Here is a 19494-nt window from a genome sequence, read left to right on the forward strand (position 1 = left end):
TGTGTCAGGTGCATGTATGTGTTGTTTTTGTTGTCTGTAGAATGACAGTTGGTGCTTACTGGTGGTCTCTGGACACAGAACCTACTAAAGCGTCCTTACGAGCAACCAAGAAAAAAAAACTATTTGGTAACAATTTAGTTTGAGTCTCTTAGCTTTATGTTAGTTTACTTAATAGTTTTGCGTGTGCAAATGTTTAATATTAAAAACAGTCTTTGCAGTCACAATGAGGTCATAAAGTTCTTATAACCTCATGATTCCATGGATTTTTTATAACCTGCTTTATATGTAGGCTATATAATTCTGCAATAATCATAATGAATTTGAAATGCAGTGGCCTATCACTGCAGAATACTAATATCTAGCCACATGCTATACTGTAATTACATCATGAACAAAAGACATATAAGCATTATTTGCAATGCAAATTACTTTATATTGTAGTGAACTGTAGATTGATTTTGACACAGTTTTGTGTAGATATTTTGAGAAAAGTAGCTATGTAATGGATAGGAAAGTGGTGAGTGTTAAACTAAACATTTATTTATTTTTCTTATTTTGCTTTATTTTGTATGGTTTATAGAATATTTTTCTATTATGTAGTGTTTCTGTGGCTCAGTGGTAGAGCATTGCATTAGCAGCACAAAAGGTTGTGGGTTTGATTCCCAGGAAACATGTTGCGTAAAAAAAAGAATCAGTCTGAATGCACTTTTTTTTTTCTTTTTTTTTATACAAATTAAAGTTGTGCATTTTTGTCCAGTGGAAGTATGTTGAAAACTTGATATTTATACATGATATTAATTTTATTTTATTTTTATAAAAAGTCTTCAACTAGAAGATTCAGAAGATGCCAGATCTGTCATGTAACTTGCATTAATATAATTGTAAATCAAATTATAATTCAGAAGTGAAACGCTTCATTTCTACGTCAAAATGTTACAAATCTTAAAAATGTTTTACAATTTCTACTGTTTCCTCAGGAAGATGTTGGTTCTTCACCCCTGCAGCCCGTTTTTAATTCTAATAAATAATATAAACTTTATTATGAATGGAATTTTATTCATGGAAGAGTTTTTGTGGTTTCATGTGCTTCACAGTAACTTATTCAGTATTGCACCCACACGTGCAGATGCGAGGCGAGTGCTGCTTGGACGGAGCGGATGTGAAAGAACAAGAACAGATGCTTTGTTGTCTCATTCTGCCAATGAAAGATGAAGATGAGGAGGAACAGAAGACCTAATGCTCTTTGTGTGCGGACTTGGGGACTGGGTGGTGGAGAGATGTTGGAATACAAGCCTTAGGGGTTGTGTGTGAGTGTGTGTGTGATGGCTCCCAGTGGGTGAGCAGAGCTCGAGTGCCAAAGAAGAGGAAGGGTCTGACGTAAGCCTGCCAAAAACAGCTGCGAGAGAGACGGAGGAGGGCGTTACATAGTGTGCATGTGAGGGGTTCAAGAGACAGTCAGAGGGAAGACACCCTGTGAGACAGAAGAGGGAAACTTTGGAAGTGGGAGAGAATGTGTGGAAAAGAAGGTGTTACAAATATGATTCCGTGTTGGAACTGGACACTTAGGCATTGAGGAACAAGGAGACGTCCTTGAGGACAGGGAAAACCTAAAACAAGAAGCAACCTGGACTGAAGACTAAGGAAAAGAAGGGCTAAGAAAGTGTAAGAGGAGAAGGAAAGTATTTTCAAGGAGAAATTAAGCAAGTAGAATGGGTTGTGTCTTCAGCAAGCAGCGTTGGGTCAAAGAGAGGAATCCTCAGCCCTTGGACCCCCCGAAAACACGAGACCTCACAGAGGATGCAGAGATTCTCAGCTTAACAGAGGTGCGTGTGTGTGTGAGAGGAGAGAGAGCATGGGGTCATATACAGGTAAGGAGATCTCCAGACAATGACTGCAGTGGGTATACTGTTGAATTGAGGGTCAATAGAGAACATATAAAACATATACAACTTGTTATTTTTAATTAATTGGTGACTTTTTAACTAATGATCTGTTTTGCATTATATAATGTAGTAATGTTAATTTACATAAAAGGTATCTTAGTAACACTTTACAATAAGGTTACATTCATTAGCATTAAATCATGCATTAGGTATTATGAAAACTAAAAAACAAAAGTAAACCTTTTATAGCATTTGCTAATCCGGTTTTAATGTTAAGTATACTGTTGATTGATAATTTGTGTTAATTCCTAATTCATATGATGTGAATTTTCTTCAGCCTGAAATGTTAAAATGTATGTTGCACTAATGAACATTAATATAGATTAATAAATTATACAAAAAAATTCTTTATTAGTTAATGATACCAAATGCATTAATGCATTAAAGTTATATTTTATTGCATTATATTATGTTATATACTTGCTTTAAGTAGTTTTGTAATGAATGTTTATACTGCTATCACTGCTCAAAATGCAGCTTAATAGATATTAAAGTTATATTTTTGCTGTAAGGAGGATATTTAAAGGATATCCCTCTCAATGAACCCCTCCCCAACCCACAGAAACACACACTCGCAGTCACACTTTCATGTCCGTCATTTGGCGGCAGGTTGACTCTTTGGGGTCAGACAGCTTTAGTATGTTATGTGCCCTTAGAAAACGCTCCTATAAGATGGAAAATGTACATAAATAGAACATTTCCATTTCACATAACACATTTTAGGCAGTGGCAAACACTTACATGTTATGGTGTGCTGTGCTCTTGAGAGAAAAAATATATATATATTCCATAACCACAGACAAATAGCCAGATTAACACAGCCATGGAAGCATACACACAAACACACACGTTTCCTAGGGATCCTGTGGTCAGAAAGACTGGTTAAAAATAGACAGTGGAATTCTGGGACGGTGGAAGCATACCTCGGCCTTCCCACCTGCTCCCGTCTACTCCTGCCCGGAATGTGAGTCTGTATATGAGTGTAAGAGAATTCCTATTAGCAGGGCCAAAAATCTTATTTCAAAATGTCAGCAACCAACAGTAGCAGAGAGAAAACTCTGTCTCTCTCACTCTGTCATATAGCATGTTCATTAGACATCGGGAGAATGCTAGTAACCTTATCAGTTTTGGACTCAGAGGAGAAGTAAGAAGTGAGAAGGCATGAGGAGAAAGCTGTGGCTGTGTGTGTGTTGGATATGTGGAGGGAAATGCTTTATCCATGAGCCAAACTTTGGCTGGAGACAGCGAGACACAGAGAGAGGGTGGAGACCTGAAAAAGTCCTTTATCTGAAACCGTGCTTTTTAAAAAATAAAAATAAATAAAAAACATGAAACGAGATTTTTTTTTTTTTAATCTGGTTGCCACATGCTCGCAATATGTAAACAAAGTCTATGAAAATAACCTTTGAACTAGATGATGAATGAACTGCGGTATATGTGTTTTTAAAAAACACTCTCTATTATTGTAGAAGAGACATATTTTCCGTTACATCTTTAGACATATTGTTTTAGGTGGTTTACAACTTAAAAAAGTTACGCACCAGTCTGCTTGTAACATAGCGATTGTTTACTTACCATTTACAGTCTGTAGATGGCAGCATTGTCACGTGATAAACCTAGCAATCTGCTTATGAAGGACTACATTACCGTTCACAGATTTTGGGTCTGTAGGTTTTTTTTATGTAACATGTAACTTGGTATTAAGCAGCACAACTGTTTTTAAACATTGAAAGTAATAAGAAGTGTTATTTGAACACCTAATCAGTATATTACAATGATTTCTGAAGGACTGTGTGATAAAATATGCTCAAAAATGATTTTAAATTCTAATAACGTACTGTTTCTGGTGAGCCCTGGTGAGACTCTTCTTTTCACCATTACAAATCTTATACAAATGTCTTACCAAACGTTTTTATAATCATTGCTGACATTTTATCAACAAAATGTTATAAATGCTGTTCAAAGAGTGACTTGTTTTATACTGTGTATGTATGTATGTGTGTGTGATGTGACATCTAGAGATAGATAGATCCATATCCAGTTGTTTTATGCAATATCTGGCCATTTTGCCAAAATGACGTGACATACAGCCAAGTATGGTGACCCGTACTCTGAATTTGTGCTCTGCATTTAACCCATCCAAAGTGCATAGTGAACACACACACACTGTGAACACACATCCGGAAGAGTGTGTGTTTTGAAACAGTTCTATCATCACAGCACTATTACCAAAACAAACATGATTTTCATTCATCGCCTTCATATGAGTGATTGATTTATTCTCTTCATATCACCACAACTGGGGGCGTGTGGACATGTGTGCTCACTGCTCTTTAATATCATGTTTGTGGTTGGCAGATGTGTTTGGGTTTAGTTCCTGCCAAATGTACATACATACAGATCCCACAGAATCTGCTGCTGTATAATTTTGAGGTCTTGTGTATGTGTGTGTGTGTGTGTATTTATATATGTAGATGGGGAAGATGGGTTCACACTCCTTTAAAGAGAGGAACTTCAAGAAGAAACACCACTGTGTTGTCTGCAGTCAAGCTTTCGACAGCCATGGCATGTATTGCAGAGGTAAAACATACATTTGTTTTTACTGTGATGACTTTATACTGACTTATATTAGCTGATATTTCCTCTTATTTCTATATTGTATGTGATTTCAGGTTTTACTGTCCATGTGGGATTTTAGTTTCCCACGTAGGAAAAACCTGCCCGCCACATGCACATAATGTACAATAATATTTATTAATGTAATGTACATTTTTTTCCTTGCAGAGTGTAAAACTGCAGTTCATAAGAAATGCGAGGAAAAGGTAAGATTCTTTTTCTTACAGCTGATATATAACTCTAATGTATATGTATATGCCATATATATATGGCTGATATATATCCCTTTTATGAAGTACTCTGGATATGGCTAAACTTTGGCTAAACAGGGATTACTTGATTTTGTTTTAACCAATAAGGAAATGGCAGAAGAATATGCATTCTCGTTGTTAGTGGATGTATGGGTCCTTGTAGCGATGTGTTTATCCAGGTGGCTTTTGGTCTTGTGATGTGTGTCACTCACAAATATAGTACAAATGGGTCTAATTCAGATGAGTTATGAACTCTGGTTGTCTTTGGTATTAATAGAAATTTCAGTCAGTCACTGCATGCCAACAGTGCATCACACGGATATACAGCAGTCTATCCGCACGCTACACACCTCAGCTGTTCCTCTCTTGCTCTCCTTCTATTTCTTATTATTTTTCCTGTTCACTTTCTTCTCTTTTACATTTTCTTATCAGTAAAAATAAATATTATTATTTAAAAAACTAAGGCAACAGTTTCATCTTATGTTTTGAGTTAAGTTAATTTACTCCTTTTTTTAAGTAAATGCCTTGCCTGAAGTGTCAGAACAATGCAGCCATAATTATTCATACCCCAGTGCATGCTCGAAGAAAGATGAATGGTATTAAAAATGAAATTCACTATACTAGTTGGTTTGGCTTAAAACATAGAATATGAAACTGTGACACTTTACAAAAAGGTTAAGGTTGTTATCATGAACTATGAAAATTGCTTCAAAAGTATACAGTATATTAATCTTAGTTAATATTAATTTCAGCATTCACTAATATATTATTAAAATTGATTGTTGCATTTGTTAGTATTCCGTGAACTTGAGCTAGCATGAGAATGTTAACAAAAATAATTAATACAGTAACAAATTAGGTGCGTGTTGTTAGGTAATGCGTTAACTGTCTGTGGGACCTTCATCCAGATCAAGTAATGCATATAATATGAACAAACAATGAAAAAGTGCAATAATCAAGTAAATATTTTGACATTTTAAGCATGATTTACTTAAATACTTCTTACAGTCCATGCCTGGTTTTAGAGCGAGAGAGAGAGAGAGGAAGAGTTGGGTGGGAGCAAGAGAGAGGATCAGAAAGAGAGAGAAAGAGAGTAGAGCACTTGTATGTGTATGCTATAGGAGCTCTAGAAAACTGGACTCATCTGAGAAAGGTACAGACACTTTTCCTTTTTTTAAAGGGGCATCAAAGAGGTAATTCATTTTGCTTTTGAGAAATGTAAAGTATACTTAGATTGTAGAATCAATTTGTGTTTGTAGTGAGATAAACTATTTGGCACAAAGAGAAATCCAGTAAAAGAGAATCAGCAATATATGGAATGAAAGAAGAGAGAAGAGAGTAAGACACACTGACATATGACAGAGATAAAATCAGAGGGTTGTTAAGGTTTGTAATCTATAAACATTTATCTTTATGTTTGTTTAGTGATTGCGTGTAAGCGTATGATTGTGTCTGCTTCACTTGCAATTACTTGTTACCTGCTAAAACAGGATGCAGTTAATGAACCCCAGTGTGTTTCCTCATCCCTCATAAAGGATTTGTTTTGTCTGCACTGTAATATGATTTTATCATTAGGTTATAGCAACCTGTTAGTTTCAACTTTCAACAGCTGGGTTTTCCAGCAGGTCAATCCAAAGTCAGAGCTCAAATAATTAAAAAAATTACTTCTACAGAACCTAACTGATGAACAAAATTGCTTCTACTTAAATTTAAGGCAGCAATGAAGTGAACATTCGTGACTTACATGGTGAAACAGACTCATGATCGGAGGCACAGGCCAGCTGATCATCTGAAATAGAGTAGTGGAAATAGTTCATAAAGCCAGCAGGCATTTCATCCGTCCTGGATGGAGAGATCAGCTGCTTTTGTTTCTCTTCCACATCAGACTTCCTGTCTGTCAGTCTATCAGAATATCCCCCATTACACTTATACCCACCCTCAAATATGCAAAATGATGGTCTATTTAGGTTTTCTAATGACAGATTCTCTAACGCTTCGGTTTGATTTACAACTCTGGAATATATGGTTTCATCCTCAACTGTACATTTAATTGCATATACTAACAAAATGGTTTTAAAGCCATTTGTGTCAGTCTGTAAGTTAAAATGGTATGTCTAAACTAATTACTGAGAAGGAAGCAAAGTGAACGTGTGCAAATATGTGCACGCACACACACTCATAGACAGTGTTAAACAGTACCAGATGTCCCCTGGTGTGATAATAACCTAATGAGGACAGAGAGGATGTCTTAAAATGGAGAGTCACCCAGTGGCCCCAAAGTATGTTAGCTGCGTGTGTGTATGTTTAAGAGGCTGGTATGTGTCTCTTATATGCTCTCTGATGTCTAAACCTTCCAAATCATACATCAGAGACTTGGTTACCATGGGTCTAATACACACTTTTCTCTGTCTGTCTTTCGTCCAGGTCTCTGTCCCTTGTGAAGTTATCTCAGATCCAGTGAGTGTTACCCCAAGCTGCTTTTTAACATATATCTTAAAGGTTATACCTAAGATTGCATCTGTGTTACATTTACATGAATGAATTTAGCAGAACTGACACTGAGCGATCTAGCTGAGACTTTATGAATCTTATGAGAACTTATTATACACAAAATTTCCTTCACTGTAAAATTCAGAAGCAACTACATTTAGGATATTTTTGAGTTTATTCAGCTTAGGGATAATTTAATTATTATTAATATTATTATAATGTAATGTTAACTTTTTCTACATTTATTAGTTTAACCTTTAAAATGCTATTCATACGACAAAATATAAATGTAACTTATGTTTGGGGTCTCAGAGACTCCAGGTATAAAACAAAATAAATAAATGCAGTGCATATTCCCATGATTTTCTGATTAATATACACATTATAGACATCCATTACGGTTGGTTTCCTTTCAATTTCTTATACAGTATATATATTTTTACCATGTATTTTGACTGAGGTTAAATGGACTTTAAGCAAAAAACAATGAAATGATATTAGATAATAGTGATATATTTGAAAAGTGCATGCCTGCTTCAGTAACCTTCTGTAAAATCTTTCTGCTGGGATATCAGAGGAACATATTAAAACAATTTGTAAGGAAATACAAGGTAAATTTTCAAATGATCATTATTTTTACAAAGGCATAATTGGAGTCAAACATAAAAAGAATTATTATCAGAATAGGAAGGTTAAGGAATTATTAAGTGTGTTTGATGTATTGCAATTTAAAAGAAATGTCTGCACCATGTCTGCCTGCTTTTAATTCACATTCTTTTAACTCCGATCTTTCCTAGCCCCCATTTCAAAACCAGATGACCATTCCTCCCAGGTAAGAGCAAATTTCATGTTTACGGCAACATTTGCTCACTCAAAAAGTAACAATCTGTCATCACTCACATTCGTGTTGTATGAGAATCATCATTCTTTTTTAAGGTGCACTGCTTCTTTTTTTTGTATTTGAGTGTGACTTTCTTGTGTTTTTTGTGTGTTTCACAGGAGAGACAAAATGGAGAGTGTTATGGAGAAATTGATGGGCAGTCATTATGACTTCGACCTGACCTACATAACTGAGCGTATCATCTCTGTCCTCTATCTGTCTGACCTGGAAGAACAGCGTTACAGCTCTAACCTTAAGGAAGTGGTGGCCATGCTGAAATCTAAACATCAAGACAAGTTCTTGGTGAGTTGTATTTCTGTGTCATAATTGTTGAGTTTTAAAGCCACGTGAATTATCACTCTTATGTCTCTTTTACTTTTTAGCTTATAAATCTGTCAGAGAAACGCCATGACATCTGCAAGCTAAATCCAAAGGTATTTTCTTGCTGTTTTATTAAAAGTGGCTTTGTATGTATTATTCCATTAACAAAATTTGCATATATCTTCATTTAAGAGTCAGTCTATGGCTGGCTTGTTTTTGATGTATGCCTTTGTTTCTGTATTTCAGGTTGAGGAGTTTGGATGGCCTGATCTACATGCCCCGTCCCTTGATAAAATATGTGCTGTGTGCAAAACCATGGAGAACTGGCTTAACTCTGACCCCCAGAATGTGGTTGTACTGCACTGCAAGGTTGAGATCAGAAGTTATTTGAATTTAATAGATAAGAGCTAAAAGTGTCTAAATGTCATCATTTTTATTAAAGGAATAGATCATCCAAAAATGAGATTCTGTCACCATTTACTTACTCGAAAGTCATTCCAAACTCAAATGACTGCCTTTCTAATGGAAAAGTTTCGACTAATGTACTCTCTTTTCCATGCAGTTACAATGAATTGGCACTGAAACTACAGAAAGCACTATAAAAGTATCATAAAAGAAGTCCATAGAACTCTCAATCCTTCCTTCTATTGGGCTGTTAAACTCTGTGACCAGATAACAGTCAGCAAGTTGAACTTAACCAAGTCAGTCTGGTCAAACATAGATTTGCAAATGATGACAGAATTTACATTTTATACAATTTTTGTGTCTTAGAAAGCATGACCCAATATTAGTATTAGTTGTAATAGTTGTATATTTTTTCTTCTTCTTTATCTGTTTTCCTTTTTCTGTACCTGCCAATTTCTCAGGGCAACAAAGGAAAAACAGGGGTGATTGTGGCAGCTTACTTGCATTATAGCAAGATATCAGCTGGGTATTTACACACACACACACACACACACACACATAGTTAAACACATTACCCAGTTAATCAATGGGTAGGCCAACACCATATATATATATTTTTTTTAAGAAATTAAGTTTCATTGAGCAAGGGCTCATAAAATTTTACATTTTTGTTTTAAATAAGTGCTGTTTGAACTTTTATCAAAGAAATAAATTACATTTAAAATAAATTAATTAGAAATATGTTATTTTTATTTGTAATATTATTGGATAATATTCCTTGGTAAACGTACGAGACTTCTTTCTCAAACCATTAAAACTCTTATGCAGTGCCTTTGGGAGCACTTTGTTGTAATTACACTTGACTTTTTCTGTATGTATGTGTGCAGGGCAGATCAGGCTCTCTCGACAGTTGCTATGAGCAAATTTTGTGAGGATAAAATCTCTTCCTCTCTCCAGCCATCTCAGAACAGGTATGACCAACCTTTATTTCTGTTTGTTCCAGAATAACTTGTTCTAGTTTGGTCATGATATTCTCTCTGTCATTGCAGATATATATATTATTTTGCCGGTCTTCTCTCGGGTGCAATAAAAATGAACAGCTCCCCTCTGTTCCTGCATAAAATTCATATTCCAGCTTTGCTCAACTACCAGTCAGCAGGAGGTACACAACCTGTTCAATCATAATCAGGCCTTATTTTGTATTTTCTGAATTGATTTTGAGGAAAACACAACATTAATATGTATGAATATTTTAAATTAGCATGTGTTCAAGTGATAGTTGAAGTAAAAATTTACTCACCTGTATGACTTTCTTCAGTCATACAGTTCTGGAACGACATGAGAGTGAGTAAATTATTTTTGGGTAAACTATCCCTTTAATTTTGTTTCCCCATATTATTAATTGCATTTTGCAGGTTACTCTCCCTTTTTGAAGATCTATCAGTCATTGCAGCTGGTCTATTCTTCAGGCAAATAGTAAGTGGGTCTGTTTTGCCAGTGTCATGTTGTTTTTCAGTGATGTTTTTCAGCGCTGTGGCATGGTGGTCAATGCGTGCAGTCTGAAATATTGACCTCTGGAGCTCAGCCCTGCAAAAATAAACATCTTGTTGGTTTAAGCTGCTCTAAGCTGGCTTAAGATGATCTTACATTCTGGCTAAAATGGTGTAGTTAGTCTCTCAGCCATGCCATGCTGGTTTAACTGGTCAACAACAAGCTGGTCTCTCAGAATAACCAACTCTGGCTCCTAGTGGGTCCAAATCACACTTCTCCTCTCTTCTTTTTATCATATCATGTCCTCTCTTGACTGTTCTTACTTGTGTGTGTGTGTGTTACAGTGATATTCAGAGCCCTAACAGTAAGATTCTGTGTGTGAATATTGAACCAGCTCTACTGCTGAAGGGAGACATCCTGGTAAGTACCCTCAAACATTTCACAAGAATACATTCTTCTTATATAAGATTTTCTTATCACCTGCTTGCTGGCCACTGCTTTGGAGGGAGAAATATTTTTAAATGCATATTAAAAACATCACCACATTATTAAATGACCATATTTAAAGTGATAGTTCACCCAAAAATTTTAATTCTATCATAATTCTCTCACACTCATGTCATTCCAAACCCATAAGACAAATTTTTAATGAGGTCTGAGTTGATTGTGTCCCTACACTAGAAGTCCAGGTAGCTGCTCACTTTCTATGATGAACAGATTTAATTTAGGCTTTAATTCACATATAAACAAACATGCATAGAACAAATCATATATGGTAAACCCAGAACCTCAAATGTGCTCAAGTGTTCATCACACGCAAGAACTAACTTCATTGGTTCTCTTGCATGATGCACACACGTTTCAGCTTTTCGTTTACCATATGTGATGTCCTCTATGTATGCATGTCAATCACTGTTTAGATGTAAATAAAAGCCCAAATTAAACCTGTTTATATCTCTTCACAAGAATATCATAAACACTTGGTGGGCCAGTACACCCTCTCATCCCCATAGCAATATTTTACACTCAGAAGGCCTTAGAAACCACATATCAATGTCCTAACAACCACCTTTAACACCCAAGCAATGTGTAGGTGAGTTGAGAGAAGCACCATATTTTCACTACAAAACGACCATGCTTTTTCTCAGTAAAACTGCTTCTTATTGTGTGTCCTTAGGTGAAGTGCTATCACCGTCTCTCAGATGTGTGTAAGAGAGAGTGTGTGTTCAGAGTCCAGTTTCACACCTGTAGTGTTCATGGGTCTCAGCTTGCTTTTGGCAAAGGAGAACTTGACCATGCTTGCACAGGTAAACACACAGGCGCTGTTTGTATGACTGTACCCTCCATTGCCTCGACTGCTCAGAAGCAGAGGAATAAAATGTGTTTTCTGTATAATGATTATTCTGATTCGCCTTTGTGTGTAGATGACCGTTTCCCTGCAGATGCTACAGTGGAGTTGCTGTTTTCTTCTGGCCCGCAAAGAAGAGGTACACATCTATCAACTGCACTTGTTCTCCATCCCTTCCTCCATTAACTCTTATTGCTATATGTGTGTTTTATGTATTTTTAGGTGGAGAGGTACAGGGAAATGACCCGGGTATATCTGTGGATTACGGCACTGCAGATCCTATTGTGCGTTGGGACTCATATGAAAACTTTAACCTTCACCATGAGGATAGTGTTGAGGGTATGTGCACTCAGTCTAGCCCAAACCTGTAGCAAGTCAAGCTACAAAAACTTGAATTGCAATCAAACTAACCGAAAAAATTGTTGGCCGAAGTACAAGATAAGATAAGATGTCCGTGTATATTCCATGTCCATGTGACTGCAAATAATATGGTTTTTGTCTATGTATTCCCTGTGATTGGTAGATATCTGTCACACACGTGGGCCTTTGGACGGTAGTCTGTATGCTCAAGTGAAGAAGCGTCGAGCACCAGGCTCCAGTCCCAGCGGATGCCCGACTTCCATCCAAACCTCCACACATTCACCCAGTCATTCCTCCTCTACTCCTCCCATTCATGTCTCCATCCAGCCTCTCTCACTCAGCAAAGACACAATTTGCTCCTCAGCACCACCCAAATCCCTCTCTCCACCCTTAAGAGAAAAAAGAGAGAAGGATGAAGACAGGGAAAGACACAGAGAAACCGCAATTCTTGACGATGGCGACTGCTCCCCCGTGAGACCGGATCGGCCCGTTCAGTCTTGTTATGCTCGCCCGTATTCCCATACTCATTCATTCTGTGATCCAGACCTGACCAGCCTGCATGCACTTGCACAAACACCCCATCCCAAACACCACACCCTTCCCTGCAGCCGCACTGCCCCACTGCCAGTACGAGACTTGTGTGTATCCCAGCCTGATATTTTATGGGAGAGAGGGCGATGTCTGCACCATCCCTGCCCAGAAACAATCAGGCACATGTACTCATATCCCACTCAAGAAACCCACCTTTATTCGCCACTTTCCCACTCACAGTCCTCCCGTTCCCAGACACTTCCTGTACAGACACGTGCATTCTACTCTGGGGAAGCATGTCCTGTGGTTCATTACTCCGCCCTCCCTCAAGGCCACGCCCACGCCCACATCCCGCCTACCCTAACCCCTAATCAGTCACTGGTCTCCAGTCCATACCGAGAATTACGTTACAGCACGACTCAACCAACATCATGCTCCTGCAGGGACTGTTCTCGCTTACGAGAGGACGTTGCCCTCCATTCTTTACGATGTAGAGAATTAGAAGCTATTCCTTGGTCTAGAGAGGCAGAGTTTGGGATTAGGAGGGAGGGACCTATGCACTGGAGGGATGGAAGGGCGGAGTCTCATTGGGAGGGAGTTCAAGAGGCGGAATACTGGCGACGCAAACTAGCAATGTCACCAGTATCTTCATCATACGGACATTGCCACACTGTCCCAAAACAAGACCAACCTGTATATGTTTCAGATGCTCAACCTGAACATATTACACCACTCAGTCCATATCCCAGCCCCCAAAGCAGTGGCTACCACAGCCCTCATCCACCCTGTCCTTGCTCTCCACAACCACTCAGAGAGAGTCCTGGATACGCCTCCATCAGTCATTCCCCAAACTCCTCCCCCATTGCGATCACTCCATCTCCTAAACGAGCCAATCACAACAATGCTTCAGCTGAAGAGAGTCAGCATGGCATTAACGGTAATCACATTGACACAGTTTGTAGACAAATTATAACAACCAATGCATTCCTAAAACAACTTTTTTTTTATTAAATGTATGTAACAGAAATATTTGTGCTATAATGCCAGACCACAAAAAAACAAAACAGAAACTTCTGTTCATCACCCTTAAGTCATCTAAACTGTATTTTTATTATTATTATTTTGTGGAGCACAAAAACGGTACACAAAATTTGTTGGTGATTGATACGGTCAGCCTCTAAAAGGGGCAGAAATGTACCATAAATGAAACACAAATAGTCTGTATAACTAAATGACGTAAATAATGACAGAATTGCCATTTTTGGGTGAACTATCCCTTTAACTTTCAGTTTCTTCTACTTCCCTAATCTAATCTATTGTACATTCAATTTTGTGTTTTTTGTAGATGGACGTATTAAGGTTTTAGATGCTAATAAAAGTCACAACGAGGCCCTTTCTCCTCACAGGTAATTGTTTCTTCACGTACATTAATCTTGCAGCCACAGTTTATTTTGTACATTGGATTTAATGGACTATCAGCCTAAGTTCCACTGTGTATTCTAACAGGAGATCAGTGGAGGTGGGAGAACCAATGAAAAGCAAAGCTCTGGAAGATGAAACTTTCCCTGGGTCTCTGATCCCTGTTGTCTCGGCTGTCAGTGGAGCAGAGGAAAATATGAAGAAAACACCCATCACAGAATCTACATCTAACACCACCCTCATTATTAACCCACCGTCATCCAAGGTTGTGGACTCAGTGCAGGTACAAACCCACAACCCCAGACTTCTCAACACCAGCATCCCAGAATCAGAACAGGAAAAAGCGGAGCGCCCCAGCTCATGCTACACCTCAACTTCAACCTCAACAAGTCCTCAACCACCTCTTTGTTCTTCAGAGAGAAGCTCTGCCTCTGAATTCCCTTCATTTAACATAAATGCTGAAAGGCAAAGCATGACAACCTTAACTGACTGTAATGAGGAAAGCAGCAACAGTGACCTGACAGCATCGTCCCCTGACCCTGACGGCTACATCACACCCACATTTCCTATAGCATCATACAGCTACCCTCTTCTGACGGTGCCTCATGTACCGTACACAGGCTACACTGAGATCACCATCCCAGCTTCCCTACCCCAACCTCCTCTCCCTGAAAAACAACGCTCATCCCCCCTTCACAATGTGTCTGATTGTACTGGCACTTCCTCAATAAAATCAGCTGGAAAGCCTTCTACTTCCTCTGCCCAGTTCCATGTGTCCTTCTCCACTAATACGAATGAATTGCCTCCTGCATCTAAATGCAAAGTAACCCCCTCTAGTGGCGTGGAGGAGCCAGAGAACCGCCTCAGCTCTAAGTTTGTCCAAGATAGCTCCAAGTACTGGTACAAACCTGGCATCTCCAGAGACCAGGGTGAGAACATCTGCATTTTAGTGGGGCTTACATCAGTGTTATTTCAATGTATGCATTTGGGCCTATATACTCTGCCATTCAGACCCATGACACTGACTTAGGCATTGTACTCTTCTGTGCTACGGTTTTACCATATTATAAGTAGTGCACAATATGTCTGTACAATTGGACATTTCATTGATTTATTGGTATAGGTATATGATATTAGATATGTATTTGCATATGCTAGTTTTCCCTCTTCTTAAGCAAATTTTTAAGAACACTGATCATTTATAAACACTGTTAAAACTTTGAGTCAATTTGTTTAGCAGTACAAGACGTGTTGTTTTAAAGCAGCTTTATAAAAAATCATGATGTAAATGTTTATAATATCTTATTTTTTAGCAGCATTTAACAGATCATAGCTGGGTGATAATATAGTTTCAATTATGCACTGATATAAACATTCAAGATGAGACAGTATATAACACTTTACGCGAGTATAATGTGTATGTACATGTAAAGTTAGTTTTAGTAAAGAGTTACAGTAGTTTTTTATGTGGTGATAAATTTGAGCAAATTTCAAAATGTATATCCATTTTTCATACTGTACATTATAACGTTGTAATGCCAAATTCACTTGTGATATTTAAAACAATTAATTTCAGCAAATAAGGAGTTTACTCAGGCAGATGTGGTTATTAATAGTTAGTTAATACTGAGAATTGGTCCCCAAACTAAAGAATGACCCAAGTTTAACATCAGCTTTTTATTGGTTATTTAACCGAATGGGAATAATTATCGATTTATTGTATTGGTCAAAATTTAAACCAATAAGAGAAATTAATAATGATAATTTGAATGAATAAATAAAATCTAAATATACATAATACATTGAAATATAAATAAAATATATAATGAGTAATCAATTCTCAAATTAAAACTAATGCTGATTTATTTATTTTTTTAATCAATCATCAGACTAATGATATTCATCTGGTGGATGACTTATAAGAACACCCTAGCAACCTCATAGCAACACAATAAAAACAAAACTCAACACCTTGCCATCATCATATCATCACGTCTCTTAAATCTAGTTTGTAGTAAATCAGTTTTTAGCAGGTGATGTACATTTCACAAATATTCCTGCCACTCTTTTAACAGAAGTATCTCTTTCTCTATCTAGCCATTGCAGTATTAAAAGATAAGGAGCCTGGCTGCTTCCTCATTAGGGATAGTAATTCATTCCAAGGCGCATATGGATTGGCCCTGAAAGTCAGCACACCTCCAGCCCACGCTAGTAACCATGGAGAGAAGGGCAACCCGCAGGAGCAGCTTGTTAGGCACTTCCTGATTGAGAGCGGTCCTAAAGGAGTGAAGATCAAAGGCTGTCAAAATGAAACATATTTTGGTGAGACAAAAAAAGATTGTGCCCTGTTTATGAATGATTTTCTAATGCTCTGTGTTGAAAACAGCACCCCCTATCGATTTAATTCTGATGTTTCTTTTCATCCAGGCTCCCTCTCTGCTCTGGTCTATCAACACTCCATTACTCCTGTGTCTCTTCCTTGTGTTCTACGTATCCCAGATAGAGGTCATACAACAATCAATGATTATTATTTATTTTTTCACAATAAGTATGCAACAATTGAATGATTTGTGTGTGTTTGTATCTCAGATTTTGTAGGAGAATTGCAAGAGTTGCAAAGTGGAACTAATACCAGCACAGCTGCAGACCTATTAAAACAGGGGGCAGGTCAGTTTGATTTATTTTATTTTATTTGAATTAATTTTTTGAAGGGTGGATGGTGGGGAAAACAATAGTTCTCTTCAATAGTTCAATAGTAACACTCTTTGTTATTCTCTCTCTCCTTGTCAGCTTGTAATGTTCTCTACCTAAACTCAGTGGAAACGGAGTCTTTGACTGGCCCGCAAGCCGTCTCCAAAGCAACCAAGTGCACTTTGACCCAGGACCCTCGTCCTTCACCAACAGTCGTCCACTTCAAAGTGTCCACACAGGGCATCACCCTCACTGATAACCAGCGCAGGTACAAACACACATGTCCAACAACACCTACGTTTTGCTTGCCAATTGTAACAGTTTATATTGTAACAAAGCTTTATTAATATCATTCCCCAAGCATATTTTTAGCCCGATCCTTCAAATATGTAGTAAACTACAAGCCTGTATGGCTCATATCCAAAACATTAATCGGAGACACTGAAAAGTAAAAACAGACCTCACTCTTCATCACTTTCTTTTTTTTTTCTTTATATAGACTGTTTTTCAGGCGACATTACCCTATTCATAGTGTGACTTTCAGCAGTGTGGATCCACTGGATCAAAGGTAAGATTTAAGATGGAATCATTAGGAAATACAAGTCCAATCTACAACATACTGTATCTCTAATTTATGGCCAAGACAAACGTGTATTACTTTGAACGTAGTCTAGAGGAAGTGGTTTGCTTCTTATGCTAATCTAAGGCTGTCTGTGTACTATTATTATATTTATTTATTTCTTTTTGCACAAGGGCTCTCCTACCCTCTTTTATGCTTCTTTCTCACTTGCTCTGCTTTTACATGTTGCTCAGCCTCTGTGTACGTGTGTGTGTGTGTGTGTGTGTGTGTGTGTGTGTGTGTACGTGTGTGTGCCAGGTGGATTGATGCTGATAACACTTCCTGCAAGTAAGTGCTTCTACTCATGCAGCTCTATATTCTCTTTCAGTGTAGCATTTCTTGTGCTTTCAGGAGGTTTATTTCCAAATGTGTAAATGTAGGAGTGAGACAAGTGTTTATCTTTTTATTCCACTCAGAATAAGCCAGTGATATGAAACACATAAAGAAAATGGTTGTTAAATGAACAATGTGCCATGATCTCTGATATCTAGTTGTTGTCTATAGGATGTTTGGATTTGTTGCACGGCGCAGCGGTGGTTTGGGAAACGTGTGTCACCTGTTTGCAGAGCTGGACCCAGAGCAGCCAGCCTCGGCCATTGTGAACTTCATCAATAAAGTCATGCTGGGACCTCAACAGCTGCGAAAATGAACACTGTTTAGAAGACCAAACAGAGCGTACTAGATAGTATTGCAGTGGATAATTGTCAGTGTTATGTTTAGCCTATATACAGAATGAGAGAAGTATTCCTCGTTGGGATACACAAAACTGACTTTTTACGACAACTCATTATGCAGGCTTCCTCTTTTTTTCTGTCATGTTCACATTTAGTGTAAATCCGTGATATTTGGTTGTGTTGAAACAGAGAGCATTATGAAGTGATTTCAAACGAAATGCCTTTTATTAAATAAAAATAAAATATATGAGAAAAACAACTGGATTTTCCTGGAAGAGTATATCTAATGGGTAAATAAATGAGAAAGTACGTTTTCGACGCTCAGCCCTATTTTTGGTTAAGAAAATGGGCCTTTAATTATACCACTCAGGATGCCAAAGCTGTATGGCTGTTATTGTGTTGTTCTCTTTTTCTTTTCATTTATTTTGTGTTTGTGTGTTTTTAAGCTAAATGGTCTATTCAAAATGCCCTTTACAAGACACAAAGTCAACTGATGCATTTTTAAATTCATACTTTTTGGTACTTAAAATATTAATAAAAATATGACAAACAGAAGTGCCTAGAGACTCCTTTTTATTAAATAATAATAAAAAATGATTTCCAGTTATGTTATTTAATAAAGGTTTGCAGTTATAATCTGCTCAGAGATCTGTTTCTCTTGAGGTTATTGTAAACTATTATTGTAATACACTGATCACGCACCAAAACACTGTGATTACTTGAATTCAACTGTAAAATCTAAAGTCTGTTTAGGTTCTAAATTTGTTAATCATGTCATGCTTTACTCTCTTTGTGTTAAGTACTGAAGAAAAGCACTAGTCTTTGCTTGTTGCCAGTTAAGCATAGTTTGCTTAGGTGTGGCCTACAATCCTAAACTTGACCTTTAATTATGAGCCATTTAATTATGCTTGATACAATTTATCTCCTAGTTACCAGCAGATTGTAATCAAAATATACCTTTCATGTGCTCTGCACAATGTAGATTTTATTATATTTATATTTTATTGTGCAATTATTGTGATATATGCGTGTAACATGTTAGCAGAAGAATAAAGTCACAAAAGTTTGGCAATTTGCCTACATCCACTATCTAGAATTAGAGTTTAAAAACAACTTCTATGTTTTTTACAATTTATCACTGTTAAATAGATTACATGGATTAAGTTATTTCATCACATACATATTGTGATTTCCATGTTTACAAACAAAGTATGGCCATCACCATTACAAGAAGGCATCAACCACAGAATTGTGGAGGGGTTATTTTCACAGTGCTGATATGTGTAGGCTACAGTTTCTTTTATTGTCACACATTTTGATTTCTCCATAACCAGTTATCGAATATAAAAATCAGCCCACACTTTCTCATCAATAACTGTAATATGAGCACACTGGCTTCCTGAAGACACTAATTGTTTGTTTTCCCAGTTGAAAAACAAACAAACAAACAAAAAA

The 19494-nt window shown here is 37.3% G+C and overlaps 1 protein-coding gene across 2 annotated transcripts; it reads left to right on the forward strand.

The window, feature by feature from the left end:
• The first annotated feature begins 1119 nt into the window (after positions 1–1119).
• Positions 1120–18591, forward strand: tns2b (tensin 2b). 2 transcript variants are annotated; one of them, XM_052559107.1, is made up of 26 exons: positions 1120–1823; positions 4418–4523; positions 4728–4765; positions 7235–7267; positions 8098–8132; positions 8300–8483; positions 8564–8614; positions 8748–8870; positions 9368–9432; positions 9794–9877; positions 9956–10068; positions 10322–10382; positions 10742–10817; positions 11575–11704; positions 11822–11884; positions 11968–12084; positions 12269–13573; positions 13982–14042; positions 14143–14984; positions 16153–16377; positions 16483–16560; positions 16645–16722; positions 16846–17014; positions 17246–17314; positions 17624–17653; positions 17870–18591. In XM_052559107.1, the coding sequence occupies exons 1-26, from the start codon at positions 1710–1712 to the stop codon at positions 18012–18014; spliced, it is 4395 nt and encodes a 1464-aa protein (XP_052415067.1). In that variant the 5' UTR covers positions 1120–1709; the 3' UTR covers positions 18015–18591. The 2 variants fall into 2 exon arrangements, with proteins under 2 accessions (XP_052415067.1, XP_052415068.1); XM_052559108.1 differs by lacking the exon at positions 17624–17653.
• Positions 18592–19494: the final 903 nt, after the last annotated feature.

The sequence above is a fragment of the Carassius gibelio genome, chromosome B6 (genome assembly GCF_023724105.1).
Source record: "Carassius gibelio isolate Cgi1373 ecotype wild population from Czech Republic chromosome B6, carGib1.2-hapl.c, whole genome shotgun sequence".
Lineage (NCBI taxonomy): Eukaryota > Metazoa > Chordata > Actinopteri > Cypriniformes > Cyprinidae > Carassius > Carassius gibelio.

Excerpts from the sequence above, each read along its gene's own strand:
- tns2b (XM_052559107.1), top strand. The coding sequence starts at position 1,710 with ATGGGTTGTGTCTTCAGCAAGCAGCGTTGGGTCAAAGAGAGGAATCCT. Across the intron at positions 10,383-10,741 it reads GTCTATTCTTCAGGCAAATA|TGATATTCAGAGCCCTAACA; the intron begins GTAAGTGGGTCT and ends TGTGTGTTACAG. Across the intron at positions 11,705-11,821 it reads ACTTGACCATGCTTGCACAG|ATGACCGTTTCCCTGCAGAT; the intron begins GTAAACACACAG and ends CTTTGTGTGTAG.